This window comes from Microcebus murinus, chromosome 2, assembly GCF_040939455.1.
Source record: "Microcebus murinus isolate Inina chromosome 2, M.murinus_Inina_mat1.0, whole genome shotgun sequence".
In the NCBI taxonomy this organism is placed as follows: Eukaryota; Metazoa; Chordata; class Mammalia; order Primates; family Cheirogaleidae; genus Microcebus; species Microcebus murinus.
The window spans coordinates 99,816,117-99,839,368 of record NC_134105.1 but is presented as its reverse complement, the minus strand read 5'-3'; the positions used below and the strand labels follow the sequence as shown (position 1 = coordinate 99,839,368).

General features: G+C 39.8%; 1 protein-coding gene and 1 pseudogene across 1 annotated transcript in view; one reads left to right on the top strand and one right to left on the bottom strand.

The window, feature by feature from the left end:
* Positions 1 to 750: 750 nt before the first annotated feature.
* CTSS (cathepsin S) overlaps positions 751 to 23,252 on the top strand; it is a 36,020-nt gene continuing 13,518 nt past the window's right edge. The window contains exons 1-6 of the mRNA XM_076000091.1: positions 751 to 874; positions 1,810 to 1,936; positions 14,826 to 14,948; positions 18,249 to 18,398; positions 20,751 to 20,978; positions 22,384 to 22,549. Of these exons, the coding sequence (XP_075856206.1) occupies positions 1,811 to 1,936; positions 14,826 to 14,948; positions 18,249 to 18,398; positions 20,751 to 20,978; positions 22,384 to 22,549 (793 nt within the window). The 5' untranslated portion in view covers positions 751 to 874; position 1,810. The remainder of the gene's footprint in view (positions 875 to 1,809; positions 1,937 to 14,825; positions 14,949 to 18,248; positions 18,399 to 20,750; positions 20,979 to 22,383; positions 22,550 to 23,252) is intronic.
* On the bottom strand, positions 13,232 to 14,027 carry LOC105873013 (large ribosomal subunit protein mL42 pseudogene; annotated as a pseudogene).

The following is a 23,252-nucleotide window of genomic DNA, read 5'->3' as shown; positions in this document are numbered from 1 at the left end:
AAATGGTTTTAGTGTATATGACTGTTGGAGATTAGTAGCCAAAATATATTAAAAAAAAAAACAAAAAACCTACAAATCACTAAGAAAAAGCAACACTGCAATAGAAAAATGAACAACAGAGATGAACGGGCAATTTACAGAAAACTCAAGTGGTCAATAAATGTGTGAAAAGATGCTCAGCCTCACTGGTAATTAGGAAAATGCAAATTTTAAAAAATGATAGCTCATCTTGTTCCCACCCCACTCAGGTAAACATTCTAGCAATTAGCTACATATGGATGTATCCTTTATTCCATGAATATTCTAACATATATAAATGTATAACTATACTATATATAGTATATGTTAATAAAGATATTTTGAATTGATGAACATAGGAATAGCTGAGTGAGAATCAGTAGATCATGGATGAGTTGTATTGAAAGCAGTAACACAGGTTTTCCTAGGAATTCACAGAAGATGAGATTTCAGGAACTTAATCCTAACCTTTTTATAACTAAATTTTTTCCACCTAAAAATAGGTGTTTTTAATAAAGCAAACTAACAAAATAAGGATTAAAGGATAAACTTGTACTGTTCTTGCTTTGCTGAGTTTGTTCTATTGATCCCCTCTACTGGGGGCTCTTCCTGATGGCTTACTGTACCCATTTTGTCCCCAAGGCCATAGGGAGAGGCTAGAGGTAGCTGATCTAGTCAGAGTTTAAATGAAACTGAAATGAAAGTTCACTTCCTCATTGTGTATACCTCATGTGACAAGTTCCAATTTCTTTTTAAAGTCACTTCAACTGAGGTTTCCTTGTTGCCTCTGAACTCTTTGGAGAGAGCTCACAAACTCAAGGACTCTTACCTTGGGGGCACCTGCTGGTTCTATCATGTACGTACTGTTTTGTTTTGTTCTCCTTCTCTCTTTGGTCTTTAAACATTCTGCTTACGTTTTTTGGCTCGCTCTGCGTGCCAGTTTTAAATCTTCAATTTCAGGAAGTAAACTAAAAAATCATGTCACTTAATTTGTCTCTTCTCTTTCTGATTAAAAAGAGTCTATTTTTTCTTTTTTTAAGTTAGTGTTTGAGCATCTAAGTTGAAGCCGAAACATGGCTTTCTTTGGAATATAATTTGAAAGTTTACATGGTTCATTACAAATGTTTTAATTACAAAAAAATGGAAAAGAAAGTAGAATCCAGTTTGAGGGAACTAGTCACTGAATTTGTGTTAAAAATCTCTTTGAATTAAACATAGAAGTGGTGTTTTAGAGAGTAGTTAATTGCTTCATTTGAAATAGATATTTGATCATTGAAAAAAAGAGTTAAAAAAGGAAAATTACCTAAGGATGTGAAAGCAATAAATGGGAGTTGTCTTTTAACTATCTCTAAAAGTTGTAGATATTTAAATAGACCAGTTAAGAAGAGCTCATGTATTCAAAAATTCAGAAGATAAACTGATTTTTCAGAGGTTTGTCCTCTTTCTAAGGATAATTTTTTTTCTTAGAAAGAGAATTTCTCTTGATTAGATTTGTTGACAAATCCTGGAAAATCCCTGCTTTTTAATCCCCTAGATGTATTTCATTTACCAGATATTGGGAAATTTTTGAAAATTACTTTTTAAAGTGCTACTAAGTATTGGAAGTATTTCAGACATAAATCTGCAGTTATTCTCTGTGATTATATACCTCAGGAAGTTTCCCGTATAATTCTGATTTATAATAGTCATCCCTTTGATAGACTTTGAATTGCTATTTTTTGTTACAAAAAATATATGGTCACAATATATGCAGCTAATAACTACACTTCCTATTTACCTTTCCTTAAACAGAATGAACAGGCTGGCTTGGGTGCTCTTGGTGTGCTGCTCTGCAATGGCACAACTGCATAGAGATCCTACCCTGGATCATCACTGGCATCTCTGGAAGAAAACCTATGGCAAGCAGTACGAAGAAAAGGTAGATGGGATGTCACTCAAGCAACATGCTTTTACATGAGTACCCTGTTTTCTACCTCTCAAAATTACGTTCTTACAAGCAGTGTTTTCAATCATAGTATGCACTCATTTCTTGCCACATGCTCTTCTCAGTACTGCACAGCAGGAAACAAAATGAAGGTCCCTAGCACTCTGGGAGGCCAAAGCAGGAGGATCACTTGAGGTCAGGAGTTGGAGACTGGCCAGGCACAGTGGCTCACACCTGTAATCCTAGCACTCAGGGAGGCCGAGGCGGGCGGATTGCTCGAGGTCAGGAGTTCAAAACCAGCCTGAGCAAGAGCGAGACCCCGTCTCTACTATAAATAGAAAGAAATTAATTGGCCAACTAATATATATAGAAAAAATTAGCCGGGCATGGTGGCGCATGCCTGTAGTCCCAGCTACTCGGGAGGCTGAAGCAGAAGGATCGCTTGAGCCCAGGAGTTGGAGGTTGCTGTGAGCTAGGCTGATGCCATGGCACTCTAGCCTGGACAATAGAGTGAGACTTTGTCTCAAAAAAAAAAAAAAAAAAAAAGGAGTTGGAAACCAGCCTGAGCAAGAGCCAGACTCTAGCCACTTGACCTAACTGCTGGCATCTCACTTCTCTTTCTTTGGAATGCCAGGCCATCTCTCTGTTCTCCTCTACCCCACCCCTTTCTCTCTCTCTCTCTGTCTCTTTGTCTCTCTCTCATTCTTTTGTACTAAAGGATAAAATAAATTTTACCTTTATAACTTAAAAAAAAATAGCAAGACTCCATCTCGAAAGAAAGAAAGAGAGAGAGAGAAAGAAAAGAAAAGAAAAGAAAAGAAAAGAAAAGAAAAGAAAAGAAAAGAAAAGAAAAGAAAAGAAAAGAAAAGCAAAGAAAAGAAAAGAAAAATTAGCCAGGCATGGTGGTGCACACCAGTAGTCCCAGCTACTCAGGAAGCTGAGGCAGCAGGATCGCTTGAGCCCAGGAGTTTGAGGTTGCTGTGAGCTATGATGATGTCCCTGCACTCTAGCTGGGGCAGCACAGCAGGACTTTGTCTCCAAGGAAAACAAAAACAAACAAACCAACAGAAAAAACAAAACAAAAACAAAGTTCCTGTTATTATAGAGCTTATATCAGAGAGGGAGAGACAGGAAGTAAGTAAATAAATAAGCATATATGCAGTGCATTAGATGGTAATAAGTGCAGCACAGAAAAATAAAGCAAGGCCTGGAGAGTAGGAACGGGGGGTGGCAGTGAGAATTCTGTGGATATGATAGGATAGTCATAGGATAGTCAGGGAAGGCCTCACAATGGAAGCTGGCAAGTCTAATAAATAATGGAGTTACGGTCCCAGGCCATGGGAAAATGAGTGCAAGACTCTAAGGAAGAAGCACATTTGGCATGCTTGACAAACAAAAAGCCTTTTTATAGTCCCTGGTACATTGAAGTGCTACCAGATACTGTTTCCTGATTCTCATTTCCTTCTTGGTATTTCTGGTTTTATTTCAAAGCATACTCGTTGGCTGATTTTAAGACTTTAACCCTGGCCGGGCGTGGTGGCTCACGCCTGTAATCCTAGAACTCTGGGAGGCCAAGGCGGGCGGATTGCTCAAGGTCAGGAGTTGGAAACCAGCCTGAGCAAGAGCGAGACCCCGTCTCTACTATAAATAGAAAGAAATTAATTGACCAACTAAAAATATATGTACAAAAAATTAGCCGGGCATGGTGGTGTGTGCCTGTAGTCCCAGCTACTCGGGAGGCTGAGGCAGGAGGATCGCTTGAGCCCAGGAGTTTGAGGTTGCTGTGAGCTAGGCTGACGCCACGGCACTCACTCTAGCCTGGGCAACAAAGCGAGACTCTGTCTCAAAAAAAAAAAAAAAAGAAAAAGAAAAAAAAAGACCTTAACCCTATGGCTTCAAATAGCTAAGTCCATAACCATAATATCTCTATGTTTGTAAGCTAGCCTCATATATTTATCTATCTGGTGTATTCTCTTTGTATAAAAATGACACTCTAAGTTTTCTTTTTATTTATTTATAATTAACAAATAATAATTGTATATATTTACAGGGTACAAAGTGATGTTATGACACATGTATACACTGCAGAATGATTAGACTAAAGAACATATCTAGCCGGGCGCGGTGGCTCACGCCTGTAATCCTAGCACTCTGGGAGGCTGAGGCGGGCAGATTGCTCGAGGTCAGGAGTTCGAAACCAGCCTGAGCGAGACCCCGTCTCTACTAAAAATAGAAAGAAATTAATTGACCAACTAAAAGTATATATACAAAAAAATTAGCCGGGCATGGTGGTGCGTGCCTGTAGTCCCAGCTACTTGGGAGGCTGAGGCAGGAGGATCGCTTGAGCCCAGGAGTTTGAGGTTGCTGTGAGCTAGGCTGACGCCACGGCACTCACTCTAGCCTGGGCAACAAAAGTGAGACTCTGTCTCAAAAAAAAAAAAAAACATATCCAACACCTCACTCACATACTTATTCTTTCTTTGTGGTGACAACATTTAAAATCTACTCTTTTAGGCCTGGTGTGGTGGCTCATGCCTATAATTCCAGCACTTTGGGAGGCCCAGGTGGGAGGAATGGTTGAGTTGAGGAGTTTGAGACCAGCCTGGGCAACGTAGTGAGACGCCCATCTCTACAAAATTTAAAACTAAAATTAAATCGAGTCTTTTGGTAATTTTGAAATATACAATACATTGTTAACCATACTCACCACGCTGTGCAATAGATCACTAGGACTTATTCCTCCAGTCTAACCAAAACAACGCACCCTTTGACTAACATTTTCCCTTTCCCGGTCCACCCTCCCTTCAGCCTCTGGTAACCACCATTCTACTCTCTACTTCTATGAGTCCGACTGTTTTTTAGATACCACATGTAAGTGAGATCACGCAATATTTGTCTTTCTGTGCCTGGCTTATTTCACTTAACATCATGTCCTCTAGATTCATCCATGTCGTTGCAAATGACATAAGTTCCTTCTATTTTAAGGCTAAATAGTGTTCCATTATGTATATATACCACATTTATTAATCCATTTGTGTCTTGATGGGCACTCAGATTGATTCTATATTTTGGCTATTGTGAACAATGCTATAATGAACATGGGACTGCAGATATCTCTTTGACATACTAATTTCATTTCTTTTGGATATGTACCCAAAAGTGCGATTGCTGGATCGTATGATAATTTGATTTTGAGCTTTTTGAGGAACCTCCATATTGTTTCGGTCCCAGGCCATGGGAAAATGAGTGCAAGACTCCGAGGAAGGAGCATATGGCTGTACTAATTAACATTCCTGCCAACAGTGTAAGAGGGTTCCCTTTTTCCCATATCCTCACCAACACTTATCTTTCATCCTTTTGATAATAGCTATTCTAACAGATGGGAGGTGATATCTCATTGTGTTTTTTTTTTTCTTTCTCATTTTGTTTTTAATTTGCATTTCCCTGATGATTAGTGAAGTTGAGCATTTTTTTTTCATATATCTATTGGCCGTTTGTGTGTGTCTTCTTTTGAGAAATGTCTATTTAGGTTCTTTGCTCATTTTATAATAGGGTTGTTTTCTTATTATTCAGTAGTTTGAGTTTCTTCTATATTTGTGGTATTAGCCCCTTATCAAATGTATGACTTGCAAATATTTTTTCCCAATCTATGGGTTATCCCTTTACTCTGTTAATTGTTTCCTTTGTTGTGTATTAGCTTTTTAGTTTGATGCAGTCCCATTTGTCTATTTTTGCTTTTGTTGCCTGTAGTTTTGGGGTCATATCCAAGAAATCATTGCCTACACCAATGTTGTGGATATTTTCCCCTATGTTTTCTTATCATAATTTTATAGTTTCAGGTTTTACATTTAAGCTTTAATCCATTTAGAGTTGATTTTTGTATGTGGGGTGGGTGACATGTGGGTGGGTTCAATTTCATTCTTCTACATGTGGCTAGCCAATTTTCCCAATATCATTTATTAAAGAGAGTCCTTTCCCTATTATGTGTTGTTGACACTTTAGTTGAAAATCAGTTGACCATAAATGCATGGGTTTATTTCTGGGCTCTTTCTCCTATTCTGTTGGTAATGTGTCTGGATTTATGTCAGTACTGTGACTGTTTCGATTACTATTAGCTTTGTAATATATTTTGAAATCAGGTACTACGATGCCTCCAGTTTTATTCCTTTTGGTCAAGATTGCTTTGGTTATTTTAGGACTTTTGTGGTTCCATATAAATTTTAGGATTGTTTTTTTCTATTTCTATGAAGAATGACAATGGAACTTTCGTAGGCATTGCATTGAATCTCTACATTGCTTTGGGCAATATGGACATTTTAACAATATTAATTCTTCCAATCCATGAACATGGAATGTCTTTCCATTTATTTGTGTCTTTCATTTCCTTCATCAATGTTTTATCATTGTCCATATACAGATCTTTCACCTCCTTGGTTAAATTTACTCCTAAGTATTTTTTAAATAATATTGCAAATGGGATTTTTTTCTTAACTTCTTTTTCAATAATTAGTGTATAAAAATACTACTGTTTTTGAATATTGATTTTGTATCCTGCAACTTTATTGAATTCATTTTTAAGGTTTTCTATAGGATCATGTCATCAACAAAGACAATTTCACTTCTTCCTTTCCTATTTGGATGCCTTTTATTTCTCTTTTTTTTTTTTTTTTATTTCGGCATATTATGGGGGGACAGATTTTAAGGTTTCAATAAATGCCCATTTCCCCCCTCCCCCCACAAGTCTGAGTCTCCAGCATGACCATCCCCCAGATGGTGCACATCTCACTCATTATATATGTATATACCCGCCCCCCTCCCCCCTGCCCAATACCCTATTACTGCAGTACCTATGTGACCACTTAGGTGCTGTTCAGTTAATACCAATTTGCTGGTGAGTATATGTGGTGCTTGTTTTTCCATTCTTGGGAAACTTCACTTAATAGTATGGGTTCCATCTCTAACCAGGAAAATATAAGATGTGCTATATCACCATTGTTTCTTAGAGCTGAATAGTACTCCATGGTATACATATACCATATTTTATTAATCCATTCTTGGATTGATGGGCACTTGGGCTGTTTCCACAGTCTTGCAATTATGAATTGTGCTGCTATAAACATTTGAGTGCAGGTGTCTTTTTTGTAGAGTGTAATTGGATCTTTTGGGTAGATGCCCAGCAATGGGATTGCTGGATCAAATGGTAGATTCACTTGTATCGCTTTAAGGTATCTCCATATTGCTTTCCACAGAGGTTGAACTAATTTGCAGTCACACCAGCAGTGTAGGAGTATAGAATTTTTTTATTTCCATCTTGATTTCTTCATTTATGAAGTAATCATTTAGTAGGAGGTTGTTTAATTTCCACGTTTTTGTGTAGAAATGTGAGTTTCTGTTAGGGTTGATTTCTACTTTTATTCCACTGTGATCTCAGAAGGTACATGGTATGATTTCTATTTTTTTAAATTTCTTGAGATTTACTTTGTGTCCTAGGATATGGTCAATCTTAGAGAATGTCCCGTGAGCTGATGAGAAGAACGTATATTCAGTGGATTTTGGGTAGAATGTCCTGTAGATGTCAGTCAGACCCAGTTGTTCCAAGGTTTTGTTTAAGTCCATTATTTCTTTATTAATTTTCTGTTTGGAGGATCTGTCTTGTGCCATCAGTGGGGTGTTGAAATCTCCGGTGATTATGGAGTTGCTATTAATCCATTTGCTTAGATCCAGTAAGGTTTGCTTTATGAGACTGGGTGCACCTAAGTTGGGTACATATATATTTAAAATTGTTGCCGGGCGTGGTGGCTCACGCCTGTAATCCTAGCACTTTGGGAGGCCGAGGCGGGCGGATTGCTCAAGGTCAGGAGTTCAAAACCAGCCTGAGCGAGACCCCGTCTCTACCAAAAATAGAAATAAATTAATTGACCAATTAAAAATATATATACAGGCCGGGCGCTGTGGCTCACGCCTGTAATCCTAGCTCTTGGGAGGCCGAGGCGGGCGGATTGCTCAAGGTCAGGAGTTCGAAACCAGCCTGAGCAAGAGCGAGACCCCGTCTCTACTATAAAATAGAAAGAAATTAATTGGCCAACTGATATATATATAAAAAATTAGCCGGGCATGGTGGCGCATGCCTGTAGTCCCAGCTACTCGGGAGGCTGAGGCAGAAGGATCACTCGAGCCCAGGAGTTTGAGGTTGCTGTGAGCGAGGCTGACGCCACGGCACTCACTCTAGCCTGGGCAACAAAGCGAGACTCTGTCTCAAAAAAAAAAAAAAAATATATATATATATATATATATATACAAAAAATTAGCCGGGCATGGTGGTGCATGCCTGTAGTCCCAGCTACTCGGGAGGTTGAGGCAGTAGGATCGCTGAGCCCCGGAGATTGAGGTTGCTGTGAGCCAGGCTGACGCCACGGCACTCACTCTAGCCTGAGCAACAAAGTGAGACTCTGTCTCAAAAAAAAAATAAAAAAATAAAATAAAATAAAATTGTTATCGCTTCTTGTTGAAGTGTGCCCTTCACCATTATATAATGGCCCTCTTTGTCTTTCACTACTTTTGTTGGTTTAAAAACTAAATCGTCTGAAATTAGAACTGCCACACCAGCCTTCTTTTGGCTTCCACTGGCCTGGAATACTGATCTCCACCCTTTTACTTTTAGTCTATATGCATCCTTGCAGGTTAGATGTGTTTCCTGAAGACTGCATATACTTGGCCTGTATTTTCTTATCCATTCAGCCAGCCTATGTCTCTTGAGTGGAGAGTTTAAGCCATTCACATTTATTGAGAGAACTGATAGGTAAGGTAGATTACTGTTCATTCTATTGGGTTGGATGTGGTTGCTTTGATTTCTCTCTTGAGCCATTGTATTATCTGGCCTTTAATCTTTGGGTTTTGGTTGTTTTTATATTCGTGAGTTTTTATTATGGTGTTCCGTGCATAACACTGTTTTGAGTACTTCTTGTAGGGCTGGTCTTGTCTTGGTGAATTCTCTGAGACTTTGCTTGTCTGAGAATGTCTTTATTTCTCCTTCATATATGAAGCTTAGTTTTGCAGGGAAGAAGATTCTAGGCTGGGCATTGTTTTGTTTCAGAAGAGTGAGAATGGGGCCCCAGTCTCTCCTTGCTTGTAAAGTCTCATTAGAGAAGTCTGGTGTTATTCAAATTGGCTTTCCCTTGTATGTCACTTGCTTCTTTCGTCTTACAGCTCTTAGAAGGGCCTCTTTAGTTGATATTTTGGTCAGTCTGATGACTGCATGTCGTGACGTCTTCCTGTTTGCATTGAATCTCCCAGGGGTCCTCTGAGCTCCTTGAACTTGTATATCGAGATTTTAAGCAAGGCCTGGGGAATTTTCCTCTATTATATCTTCAAATAGCTTGTCCAACCCTTGGGTGTTGTCCTCTTCCCCTTCTGGTAACCCTATGACCCTCACATTAGGTTTTTTCACATAATCCCACATCTCTTGTAGGCTTTGCTCTTTTCTCTTGTTTCTCTGCTCTATCTCTGTGATGGTTTTATTTAGTTGGAGGGTGTTATCCTCAATCTCTGAGATTCTTTCTTCTGTTTGATCTACCCTGTTCTTGAGACTTTCCACTGTATTTTGTAGTTCCCTGAATTGATTCTTCATTTCCAGGAGTTCGGTTAAACTTTTCTTCATTGTGTCTATTTCTTTAGTGAACTTTTGTTCTAGGTCCTGGAGGCTTTTTTTGGTTTCTTTGTGTTGGTTATTGAGTTGTTGTTGCAGCTTGGTGAGTGTTCTTATGATCCACATATGAAATTCCTCTTCTGTCATTTTGGTTGCCTGATTTTGGTTGGTGTCCGTTTCTAGGGGACTGGTGCTCCTCTTTGGGGGTGTGTTTTCTGTTTGGTTCTTAATATTTCCTGAGTTCCTTCACTGATTTCTTCCCATGTCGATCAGTTGTTGTTTCTTTCCTTTAGGTTTTTGTTTGGGTATTCACACGCCTTATTTAGTTTCTGAGCCATTAGGTGGTGTCTGTGGGTGAGATTCGACCACTCCCTGTATAATGAGTCAGTGGGTGCCGTGAAAAGACTGTGCAGGATGCCCTCCCTGTCAGTAGGTGGTGCTTGCTTGGAGGAACAGGCTATGCTGTTGTTTTTGTGTCCTGTTATCAGCTCTTGTTCTGGGCGGAGCTGGGTTGCGTAAGCCTGCCCTCAGGCAGTTAGCAGGGGTCAAAGTTCTGTTCTCTGCTTCTAGGAAAAGCTGTCAGGGCGGGGCTGGAATGGTCCCGCTCAGCCAGAAAGTCTGCTTGTGGGGGTGGGGCTGTCTGAGACCTGCAGTCTGGAGCGGGCCTCGCTTCTTGCCACCCTCCCCAACTCCGCAGCTACTCCTGGGCCTCTGCCAGCAGGCCAGACCACACGCCACCAGGCCTCCCTGGATTGTGATGCTGGCGTGGAGGTTCCCTGCGCAGGAACGCCACCTGGGCTGGGCTCACGGCCTCCCTTTGGGGGGAGGGTTGCCCTCTAGGACACAGATCTGCCCCTGGAGGCACACACACCTCAGTAGGCTGTTCACAAATATCCCTTCTGTGCCCCGGGCAATGCTAGACCTCCGTGCATGGGATCTGGTCTGCAGGTCCGACCTCTGGGTCCCAGAGTTCAAACTGTATCCCCACCAGGGAGAGGATTTCCGGTCCCAATTCACCCACAGGGAGCCCAAGCTGTGTCTGTGTCTCTCAGCCTCTGAGTCGGCACCATTTTCCTGGAAACCATGCCAGCAGCACCTGGGAGGGCTGGCGGGTAGGGAGCTCACAGTCTGAGTTCCCCTTAGTCAGCTGTAGGGTCCCAAAAGGGAAGGTCCCATTCCCTGGAGGTGCCTCCGGCTGGTGGCTGTATTGTCTCTCTGGGCAGCCGTGGGTAGGGTTGGCGGAGGGGAGAAGGAGGCAATATGGCGCCTGCCGCGCTGCTCGGGTCTGTGCACATTGAGGTGCCCTGAGGGATTTGGGAGTCTGGTGCTGCATCCGCTACAGGCTCACCGCTAGCTGGCGGCGGCTGTCTCTAGGCTGGTGTCCGCAGGTCTCTCCACCTGCTGGGGAGCCCACCAGCAGTCCCAAATGCAGGGGAGAGGAAAGGTGATTTATCCACCTACCCTTCCCGCTGGTCTCCGGGCTGCTCCGGCGGTCTCAGCTTCCAGTTTTCCTCCGCAGCCTCCTCCCGTGGAGTCTCTCGGGGTCTCAGGTACCCCTCCTTCCGGCCCTCGTTTGCTGTATGCTTGCCTTCTTGCTTCTCTTTCCTAATTTCTGCTAGAATCTGTCTTTTCTGCAGAGACACTCTTTCTGGCGGTGTTTCTCGTCCGCCATCTTGATCCTCCCAAGCTTATTTCTCTTTCTTGCCTAATTACTCTGGCTAGGATTTCGAGTACTATATTGAATAGAAGTGGTAAGATTAAGTATCCTTGTCTTTTTCCAATCTTAAAGAAACAGGCTGGGCGAGGTGGCTCACGCTTGTAATCCTAACACTCTGGGAGGCCAAGGCGGGCGGATTGCTCAAGGTCAGGAGTTCAAAACCAGCCTGAGGGAGACCCCATCTCTACTATAAAAATAGGAAGAAATTAATTGGCCAACTAATATATATATATAATTAGCCGGGCATGGTGGCGCGTGCCTGTAGTCCCAGCTACTCAGGAGGCTGAGGCAGGAGGATCGCTTGAGCCCAGGAGTTTGAGGTTGCTGTGAGCTAGGCTGATGCCACGGCACTCACTCTAGCCTAGGCAAGAAAGCGAGACTCTGTCTCAAAAAAAAAAAAGAAACAGCCATCAACTTTTCACTATTGAGTATGGTATCACCTGTGGTCTTATCATAATATGGCCTTTATTGTGTTGAGGGAAATTCCTTCTATACATAATTTGTTGAGAAGGTTTTTTTGTTTGTTTGTTTTGAGACAGTGTCTTGTTCTGTTGCCTGGGCTGGGACGCTCACTACAACCTCAAACTCCTGGGCTCAAGTGATTCTCCTGCCTCAGCTTCCAGAGCAGCTGGGACTACCAGGTGCATGCCGCCACAACTAGCTTATTTTTCTATTTTTTGTAGAGACAGAGTCTTTCTCTTGTTCAGCCTGGTCTTGAATCCTGGCCTTAAGCAATCCTCCCACCTCAGCCTCCCAAAGTGCTAGAATTACAGACATGAGCCACTGCACCTGGGCTGTTAAGAGTCTTATCATGCAAGGTTGTTGAATTTTGTCAATCCTTTTTCTGCATCTGTTGAAATGATCATATGGTTTTCTTAGTGGTGATGAATTTCACCCTCACCCACTTCCCTTTAGGACAAGATCTTTAATTTCAAGTTTGACTACTGTTAGGTGTGCACTTAGCACAACTATCTGGTTAAATGAATGTACTCCTTCTTTTTACTAATTCTAATCCCTAAGGAGAAATGAACATGACTTTTGATTAGAATCCTACCTTTATAATTTATCTCAAAGTTTACTTCTTTTTTCTTTTCCTGTACTTAGATTTATTTTTCTTTATTCCATTTTTGCCAATTTAGTGATTTGAAGTATGCCCACCATGCATGGCCATTATGTCCATTAATGAGGTAACAGTGAAACCTTGCTCCAAAGGGGAGAGGTGTGCATGCAGACTTGCTACTTGGTACCTAGAGCTAGGGTCTGGACGTGGTCTCACCCACTCAATGAAATAAGGCAGAACAGAGTTGTTTCTGGCTGCTCACTGGGGCTACTGCTTATTGGAAGCTCTGGCCTGCATGGGGGATGCTCAGCTATTCTAGGAGACACCATATATATTGTATTCTATGTACATTGTATTCTATGTAAATGAATTTCCTGGTAGACAAGAAAATCATTAGTTAGCATATGAATTCACTTTTGATAAAATTAAAATAATAGAACCAAAAATTACTTTTAGAACCAAAATTACCAAAAAAAAAAAAAAAACCATATAAAGGAATAACATCCACAATAATGAACAAGAAATTGTGAAATAAATTAAAAATCCGGATCAAGGAATTTCCAGACCAGAAAGAGTTGGACAGAATCAGTAATCTGAAAGATAGTACAGAGGCATTCACTCAGAATGCAGCACATAGAAATAAAAAGAAGAACCTATGAAAATGCAAGAGAGATGAAAGAGTTTGAGGCTGCAAAGTACTTCTTTTTTTTAAATATATATGAAAAGACATTTTATTATTACTATTTTATTGTATAACATATTAGTGAATACACCAGATTACATTTCCTCAAATGGCAAATGAGGCGCATTTCTCTCTGATTCCCTGGAGAACCTCAATATTATCTGTCCTTTGGAGGATTCAGTTTCTTACGACAAGTGTGATACTGGACACTGTCCACTAGGATACCAATGGTGCTTAGTAGTAAAGAACATTTTGCTAAGTTGTTCTATCATGGGTCCTTGCTCAAGGTTTTCACTTTTTTCTGCTAATCTGGTTTTCAGCATGTGATCATGTGTTTCTTCATTATTTTGCACAGGATCTGGTCGAGGGATAGGTTTTGTGTGTTCACATGGTATGTCCACCGAAGGGGGGTAGCATACTATCGTCCTGCCATCAGATCTCAAAGCAAGCTCAACTTTGCAACTATAGTCATCTGGTAGAGAAGAATATGTAGATTTATGACGAACACAAGATAAAGCTCCATTTTGGATTGGAAATAAATGTTTCAAGATAGGTCTCTTTGATACCACCCATTTTACTGCTGCTACAGCCATGGTGTTCAAGATGCTTATTGGGTGGTATGAAAAAAGATGTTTTGAAGAAGAACTGCTTTTAAAATCTGCTTCTAGGCACACCAATTTTCATCCCTTGACAGCTCCTCACCATGAGCCTGCCATCTTGTTTCTGCAAAGTACTTCTGACAGGAGTTTCTGAAGAGAATTAGATGGAATGGCAGAGAAACAGAATATGAAGAGATAGATACTGGTTGAAAATTTTTCAGGTATGAGAAAAGGTCCTGAGTCATCCAGTCAAAAGTATCCAGATAACAAAGATAAACAAAGAAGCCCACACCTAGACACATGTAATGAAGTAGCAAAACATCAAAGAGAAAGAAAAAAGTCACAAAAGCTACTGGAGTTAAAAACAGAGGTACAATAATTAAGTTTTTTTTTTTTTTTTTTTTTTTTGAGACAGAGTCTCACTTTGTTGCCCAGGCTAGAGTGAGTGCCGTGGCGTCAGCCTGGCTCACAGCAACCTCAATCTCCGGGGCTCAGCGATCCTATTGCCTCAGCCTCCCGAGTAGCTGGGACTACAGGCATGCGCCACCATGCCCGGCTAATTTTTTGTATATATATTTTTAGTTGGTCAATTAATTTATTTCTATTTTTGGTAGAGACAGGGTCTCGCTCAGGCTGGTTTCGAACTCCTGACCTCGAGCAATCCGCCCGCCTCGGCCTCCCAAAGTGCTAGGATTACAGGCGTGAGCCACCGCGCCCGGCCAATAATTAAGTTTTGCAACAGATCTCTCCTCTGCAGCAAAAGATAACAAAAGACAATGGAGAAATAGCCTCAAATAGCTGAAGAAAAATAGCTCAAAACTTATAATCAGCTAAACTGTTTTTCAAGAGTGAAGGTAAAAAAGACATTTTATAAAGATCTATAAAAATGAAGAGAATTTATCATCTACAAAGGATATACTTCAACAAACAACAGTTTTTAAAAAACTTTTTAGCTTATTAAGGAAACTCGTTATGTATATCATAAAATAATATTAATCACCATCAAAGCTATTAAGAGCAAGAATTAAGATTATTATATGATTTTAGCAGTTATATTGGATATATTCATTGATTTGCATGCTCTCTAGTAGACCCACATTTAATAGAATCCTTCATAAAATGCTATTTTCATCATTGAACAGGATGCAGTATAACTATGTTCTTTTTCTTTATATTTTAGACTGAGGAAACAGTACGGCGTCTCATCTGGGAAAAGAATCTAAAGTTTGTGACGTTACACAATCTGGAACATTCAATGGGAATGCATTCATATGATCTAGGCATGAACCACCTGGGAGACATGGTAGGAAAATTACAAATAATCCTACTTTCACATCTGAGTAAACATAATTTCTGTCTCCCCCAAAGCAATTTGAAAGTAAACAACAAAACAATGATAAAGGAGAGAGTATAGCTATATCCATACAAAGTTAGAAAACAGTAGAATTTAAGGACATAAGAATTTGCACAGAGATTCCTTATTTAATTCTACTTTGACCACTTTCTATAACAAATCTCTTATTTAGAGGAAATTTTAAACTCATAGACTACTATTACTTTTATTTTTATTATTTATTTATTTATTTATTTTTGAGACAGAGTCTTACTCTGTGCCCGGGCTAGAGTGCCGTGGCATCAGCCTAGCTCACGGCAACCTCCAACTCCTGGGCTCAAGCAATCCTCCTGCCTCAGCCTCCTGACTAGCTGGGACTACAGGCATGAGCCACCATGCCTGGTTAATTTTTTCTATATATTTTTAGTTGGCCAATTAATTTCTTTCTATTTTAGTAGAGATGGGGTCTTGCTCTTGCTCAGGCTGGTTTTGACTCCTGACCTTGAGCAATCCTCCCGCCTCAGCTTCCCAGAGTGCCAGGATTATAGTCATGAGCCACTACACCCAGCCTACTTTAATTTTTTTATAAATTCTAGAAAGCACGGCCTAAAGACTATTAACAGTCTTTTATAGTAAGTTGTCATACTTATATAAGTCTTAATTGACAATTTAATATGGTCCACCTGCTTTCTTAATGGGAGCATGTGGGTATTTAATAACACAAATAATATCCCATTCGTTTTTAAATTCTGTTCTACCCTACAAAATGTTAACACTGTGGCCAAAGTAAAGATAAAAACAACTTCAGTAGACCAAATTCCTTCTTTTTTTTTTTTTTTTTTTTTTTTGAGACAGAGTCTTACTTTGTTGCCCAGGCTAGAGTGAGTGCCGTGGCGTCAGCCTAGCTCACAGCAACCTCAAACTCCTGGGCTCGAGTGATCCTTCTGCCTCAGCCTCCCGGGTAGCTGGGACTACAGGCATGCGCCACCATGCCCGGCTAATTTTTTATATATATATCAGTTGGCCAATTAATTTCTTTCTATTTATAGTAGAGACGGGGTCTCGCTCTTGCTCAGGCTGGTTTTGAACTCCTGACCTTGAGCAATCCGCCCGCCTCGGCCTCCCAAGAGCTAGGATTACAGGCGTGAGCCACAGCGCCCGGCCTCAAATTCCTTCTTAAATGCAGGAATCTCCTTTGTAATTCTTTCTGACAAGGAAAACCAATTTGGTCCACTTTTTGGACAGAATTCTGCCTTGCTTTGAACCAATAATCTGCCTCTTCATAACTTCTAGATTTTACTATTTTCATATTTTCCTTCCCAGTAATGGTGCCTGATTGAGATGCTAATGCAAAGTGCAAGACTAAAGGGACCCAAATAATTCACCCCACCAGATAGTAAAAACCTATGTTGGTTACAACTACTGCTGGTTTTTCTCAGTTTTAAAATATATGCACAGTTAGAGTTATTAGGATATTAGAAAGAGGCTATAAGTGAAAGGGATATACGGTCATGTGTCCCATAACGACATTTCAATCAATAACAGACTGCGTATACAACTGTGGTCCCATAAAATTGTAATGGAGCTGAAAAATTTCTATCACCTAATGATGTTGTAGCTGTCATAATGACATAGTGCAATGAATTACTCGCTTGTGGTGATGCTGGTATAGACAAACCTACTGCACTGCCAGTCATATGAAAGTACAGCACATAAAATTATCTCCAGTACATAATATTTGATAATAATAATAAACAACTGTGTTACTGGTTTATGTATTTACTATACTATGCTTTTTAACATTATTTTAGAGTGTATTCCTTCTACTTACAAAAAAAAAGTCGGCTCAGTGCAGTGGCTCATGCCTGTAATCCCAGCTCTTTGAAAGGCGGAGGCAGGAGGATCACTTGGAATTCGAGACCAGCCTGTGCAACGTAGTGAGACCTAGTTTCTATAAAAAATATAAAAAATTTTCCCAGCGTAATGACACAGGCCTGTAGTCCCAGCTACTCGAGAGGCTGAGGCAGGAGGTTCAGCCCAGGAGTTCAAGGCTGCAATGAGCTATGATGATGCCACTGCACTTCAGCCTGGGCAACAGAGCAAGACTCTGTCTCTTAAAAAAAAAAAGTTAACTGTAGGCCGGGCGCGGTGGTTCATGCCTGTAATCCTAGCACTCTGGGAGGCCGAGGTGAGTAGATTGCTCGAGGTCAGGAGTTGAAAACCAGCCTGAGCAAGAGCAAGACCCCGTCTCTACTATAAATAGAAAGAAATTAATTGGCCAACTAATATATATATAAAAAATTAGCTGGGCATGGTGGCACATGCCTGTAGTCCCAGCTACTCGGGAGGTTGAGACAGTAGGATTGCTTAAGCCCAGGAGTTTGAGGTTGCTGTGAGCTAGGCTGATGCCACGGCACTCACCGTAGCCTGGGCAACAAAGTGAGACTCTGTCTCAAAAAAAAAAAAAAAGTAAAACAGCCTCAGGCAGGTCCTTCAGGAGGTATTCCAAAAAAAGGGATTTTTATCATAGGAGATGACAGCTTTATGCATGTTATTGTCCCTGAAGACCTTCCAATGGGACAACACGTGGAGGTGGAAATAGTGATATTGATGATTCTGAGGCTATATAGGCCTAGGCTAATGTGTGTGTTTGTATCTTTATTTTTAACAATAAAGTTTAAAAAGTAAAAAATATTTAAAACTAGAGAAAAGCTTATAGAAGAAGGATATAAAGAAAGAAAATATTTTTATATAACTGTACAATGTATTTCAAAAAGTTAAAAAAATTAAAAATTTTATAAAGTAAAAAATTATAGTAAGCTAAGATGAATTTATTATAAGAAAGAAAAAACTTTTTATGAATTTACTGTAAAGGTACAGTGTATATGAAATAGGGTGCAGTAATGTCCTAGGCCTTCATAGTCACTCACAATTCAGTCACTGACTCCCATAGAGCAATTTCCAGTCCTGCAAGCTCTATGCAATTATATCATTTTTTAAATCTTTTTTTACCATATTGTTATTGTATCTTTTCTATGTTTAGATACATGAATACTTACCATTGTGTTACACAATTGCCTACAGTATTCAGTACAGGGACATGCTGTACAGGTTTGTAGCCTGGGAGCATAGTGTACCATATAGACTAGATATGTAGTAGGCTATTCCTTCTAGGTTTGTGTAAGTATACTCTGATATTCGCCTAACAAAGCATGTCTGAGAATGTATCCCCATCACTAAGTGATTCATGATTATATATTTGCTCTGTAGACCAGTGAAGAAGTAGTGTCTTTGATGAGTTGCCTGAAAGTTCCCAGCCAGTGGCAGAGAAATGTTACTTATAAGTCAAATCCTAATCAGAAATTGCCTGATTCTGTGGACTGGAGAGAGAAGGGGTGTGTTACTGAAGTGAAATACCAGGTGAGTATTATCATCCCAAGCCTCTGCACTCTAGGTAGAGCTCTCTTCTTTAAATGCTTATTCTAGTTACATAATTTGGCAGTGAACCTCACAGTCCCTTATGTTAATTTCTAATTATTTTTGTTATTCTTGTGTTCCCAACTAAATTGCAAGCTCTTTAAGGGAAAGGATCACATATTATACTGTATTATTCAATTGGCCTTCCATATCTGTGGGTTCTGCATCCACAGATTCAACTAACAATGCATTATGGCCGGGCGTGGTGGCTCACACCTGTAATCCTAACACTCTGGGAGGCTGAGTCGGGAGGATCACTCAAGGTCAGGAGTTCGAAACCAGCCTGAGCAAGAGTGAGACCCCTGTCTCTACTAAAAATAGAAAGAAATTAATCGGCCAACTAAAAACATACAGAAAAAATTAGCCAGGCATGGTGGCACATGCCTGTAGTCCCAGCTACTCGGGAGGCTGAGGCAGGAGAATTGCTTGAGCCCAGGAGTTTGAGGTTGCTGTGAACTAGGCTAACGCCACGGCACTTTAGCAGGGGCAACAGAGTGAGACTCTGTCTCAAAAAAAAAACCAAAAAAAAAACTAACCATGAATCAAAAATATCTGCAAAAAAACCCACAATGCAACAATTAAAAATATTATAAATTTTTAAAAATAGTATAACAACTATTTATGTAGCATTTACACTGTATTAGATATTACAAGTAATCTAGAGGTGATTTAAAGTATATGGGAGGATGTGTATAGATTATACGCAAATACTACCTCCTTTATAAACTAAGGGACTTAGCATCTGTGAATTTTGGTATCCTTGAGGGTCCTGAAATCAATGCCCTCTGGATACCAAGAGACAACTATATTCCCCACAGTGCTTTTCTGAGTGGTTATAGAGCCACCTTAGACAAAACTGTGACCTAACAAATAGGTCTTTAAGACAGACCGTTTTTGTTTTTTTTTAAGACAGACTTTTAATGCTCATATTATCTATTGGCTGCACTGGACCATCCAGGAAGCCAGTTGCTTGAGAAGCAGTGTCATGTGTGTGAGAGAACCTTGATCAGGAAGTTTCTCTCTCCATCTCACTTATAAATTTCAGGGTTGAAGGAGAGGAAAGAACTAGAGTTACAGTGACCTATACATGGTACCACTCAAGTTAATTCATGGCTAGGCTTGCATTGTTAGAATATGAAATACATGCCCTTCAGGTGTTTCAGCAAAATAAAAAAAAATTAAAAAAAAAGAAGAAAATGAAATATGTGTCTTGTAAAAACAGCTACAAAAGTCCTAAATTAGAGATAACTAAGGTTAAAACACACGTTTCACCTTCGCAGTCAGGGTAAGGGAAAAGAGTCAGAGAATTTGGAGCAGATGCCCCAGCTTGTGACCAATGGAAAAAGTAAACATTTATTAAGAAGTGAATGATATACTCATGAAGGAAAGTCCAGTAAAAGAGTTTAAAAAAGAAAAAAAAAGTGAATGGTACTGCTAAGCTTTTATTCTTTTCCATCTACATATTTTTCTTTCAACTAATTTTGGGTGTCTTACCCAAGCTTTTCTAAAATAAAAGCTTGAGAAGACCCAATAAACTACATCTTTAGGTGTTAACTGAGTAATTTAATGAGCTCCTTTCCCGGGTGCTTGCATTTTTTTTTTTTTTTTCCTTAGGGTGCTTGCATTTTAACAAGCAATTTTGCTTTAACCAAAGGCAATTCCAATTTGCTTGCTTTGGGTGGAGAGAAGGCAGAAGGATGGGAGGAGGGAGGGAGAGGGACCGAGAGAGAGAAAAAACATTTATTATGAGTCTGGACGCTGCACTTTTTAAAACTAAAAGTAGCTTTGTGTTTTGCTGTTTATGCCTTCTTGTGAAATATCTTCTGATCAAAAAATTCTGAGGATAACAATGTTTGAAAAATGCTAACCTAGGATTAAAGCTCTTATGTTTCAGGCATCATTTGGCAGGAGGAAGTGCAGTTTAGGTCAAAGAAATCATCCTAGCTCCTCTCAAAATCACTTCACTGTAGGTGTCTATCTCCCTTACTTCTAGGTGAAAATCGGTGGGATTTGGCACATGCTCAGTGAGTACTATTTGTTAATATATTTGAAGATGATCATTATGCTCTGAGTTTTGCCATTTGCAAATCTCCATCAAGGTTAGACCTTGCCTAGAGAACAATCAAGTATTTAGTCTTCATTCCCATTGTCTAAGAGTGAAGGAAATTGTAATGGGAGAGCTTTTCCTGGAACTAGTGACAGGCCTGACATAGTTGGGAGTTGTCTAGTTTGTGTTATGGAAGTCATCCCTACTGATTTTCTATGATTGCCTTTGTGACCCTATGTCTGTTTTAGGGTTCTTGTGGTTCTTGCTGGGCTTTCAGTGCTGTGGGGGCCCTGGAAGGACAGCTGAAGCTGACGACAGGAAAGCTGGTATCTCTCAGTGCACAGAACCTGGTGGATTGCTCAACTGAAAAATACAGGAATAAAGGCTGCAATGGTGGCTTCATGACAGAGGCTTTCCAATACATCATTGATAACAACGGCATAGACTCAGAAGCTTCCTATCCCTACAAAGCAACGGTGTGTCTCAAGCAAACTTTTTGTGCTGCCCTATGACTTCATGCTACACGCTGACTGGCTACACTGAACTGGACACCAGGGCAGTTACTTGAGAGTCAGTGTTGTATGTGTGAGACAATCCCAATCAGGAATTCCTAAATTCTCAAGAGGTCTCTTTCTTATCCAATAGTCCTCTTAATGTATCAGTAGTGCAATGTTTTTAAACAAGCAAGTAGCATTCATGCTGAAAAACAGGCTTTAAGCAAACTATCCTTAAAATTCTTTCTGTAGGCCGGGCCCAGTAGCTCATCCCTGTAATCCTAGCACTCTGGGAGGCCACGGCGGAAGGATCAGTTGAGCTCAGGAGTTTGAGATCAGCCTGAGCAAGAGCAAGACCCTGTCTCTACTAAAAAAATAGAAAGAAATTAGCTGGACAACTAAAAAAAAAAATATATATATATATATATATATTTAGCCGGGCATGGTGGCGCATGCCTGTAGTCCCAGCTACTCGGGAGGCTGAGGCAGGAGAATTGTTTGAGCCCAGGAGTTTGAGGTTGCTGTGAGCTAGGCTGATGCCACGGCACTCTAGCCCGCGCAACACAGACTCTGTCTCAAAAAAAAAATTTTTTTGTATATCTGCCTGGTATTTAAACTTTTTTCTCCTGCAGCCTCCCATGATTAATCTTATTCTCCGATCATCAACCGCATCATTCTTCCACCTATTAATAAGCTAAATAATGCTTTCCTCCTCTTCGCAAGTTCATTACACATTTTGTTAAATGATATAAGTATTATGCCCATATTATAGAAAATTTAGAAAAGATAAAATATTCAAAAACCTTTTACCTTAACCACTATTATTTTGGTTTATTTCTTGCAAGTTCTTTTCCTATTGAACATCTAAAAACCATAGCTGTATATACAACAAACATGAGTTTGTAACCTCTCTTTTCCCACTTGACATATTAATATGAATGTTTCCTATTTTATATGGTATTTGTAAGCCGTCATTTTAATGGCAGGTCATCTTGCAGGCTTTATGTGTTCAGAAAGATTTTAAATCTCTGGTTTTATGATCTCTATGTCATAGACCCATAGACTTTATGATCTCTATGCCATAGACCCCTGCAAGCCCCCTCAGAGTCTGAAAGGACATTGTCCTGGCCAGTTTTGCATGAATGAAGACGTTCACAATTTAAAACAATAGAAGAGTTCTGTATTTCCTCTGTTATTGGTGAAACCAGGGACTGTTAGGAGTTGGATGATTCTATTTTTCTTTCTTTAAAAAGAAGGAGCTTTAGACACTTGAAAAGGCTAAAGTGGGGAAAGAAAACATTTGAAATCTAGACTTAGGATAGTGGTGATTTATAAAGGAAAGTGAAGTATACTTTTTAATCTGATTTGTACTTTTTTTTTTTTGCAGGATGAGAAGTGCCAATATGACCCAAAAAATCGTGCTGCCACATGTTCAAAGTACACTGAACTTCCCTATGGCAGTGAAGAGGCCCTGAAAGAAGCTGTGGCCAATAAAGGACCTGTGTCTGTTGGTATAGATGCAACTCATCCTTCTTTCTTCCTCTACAGAAGTGGTAAAAATTCAGACATATTATGCTCTTATTATATATGCTGCCCTTGCACTAAAAGAAAGAATGCCCTGCCCCATCACTCCACCTCTGAAAGTTTAGATGGGTTAAAACAGAATCCTACATTTCATATAAGTATTTTATACCTAGTTCTAGTCAGTAAAGTAATACTTATCAAAGCTTATTAACCCTACATGCTGCTATGCTAAATTCTTTATGTGTATTAACTCATTGAATCTTTAAAATAACCCTAATTTACAGGTGAAAAAACTGAATCTGAAAGGGGTTAACTCACCTAAGATCACACAATCTGAAAGTGGTTGAGCTGGTATTAAAAACTATGCAACTTGACTCCAGAACTTGCACTCTTAACTACTATAGAGACTCTATGGTGTAAGTGTAGCACAGCGGTATATAAGGAGGACACCTAACTATTTTTTTAAGCTGAGGCTTAAAAATATTATAGTCAGTTATACAAAACTGAATATTTCCCGAGCACCCACTAAGAGTAGAATATTGTATTAGACAAAATAGAAGACTGTAATATATTTTTAAACCTCATTAAAGAGCATTTAATCTACTAAAGGATGAAAGTGTCTGAAAAAAATTAGGAATACAAACATACCTCAGAGATATTGCAGGTTCCATTCCAGACCACCTCAGTAAAGCAAATATCACAATAAAGTGAATCACACAAATATTCTGGTCT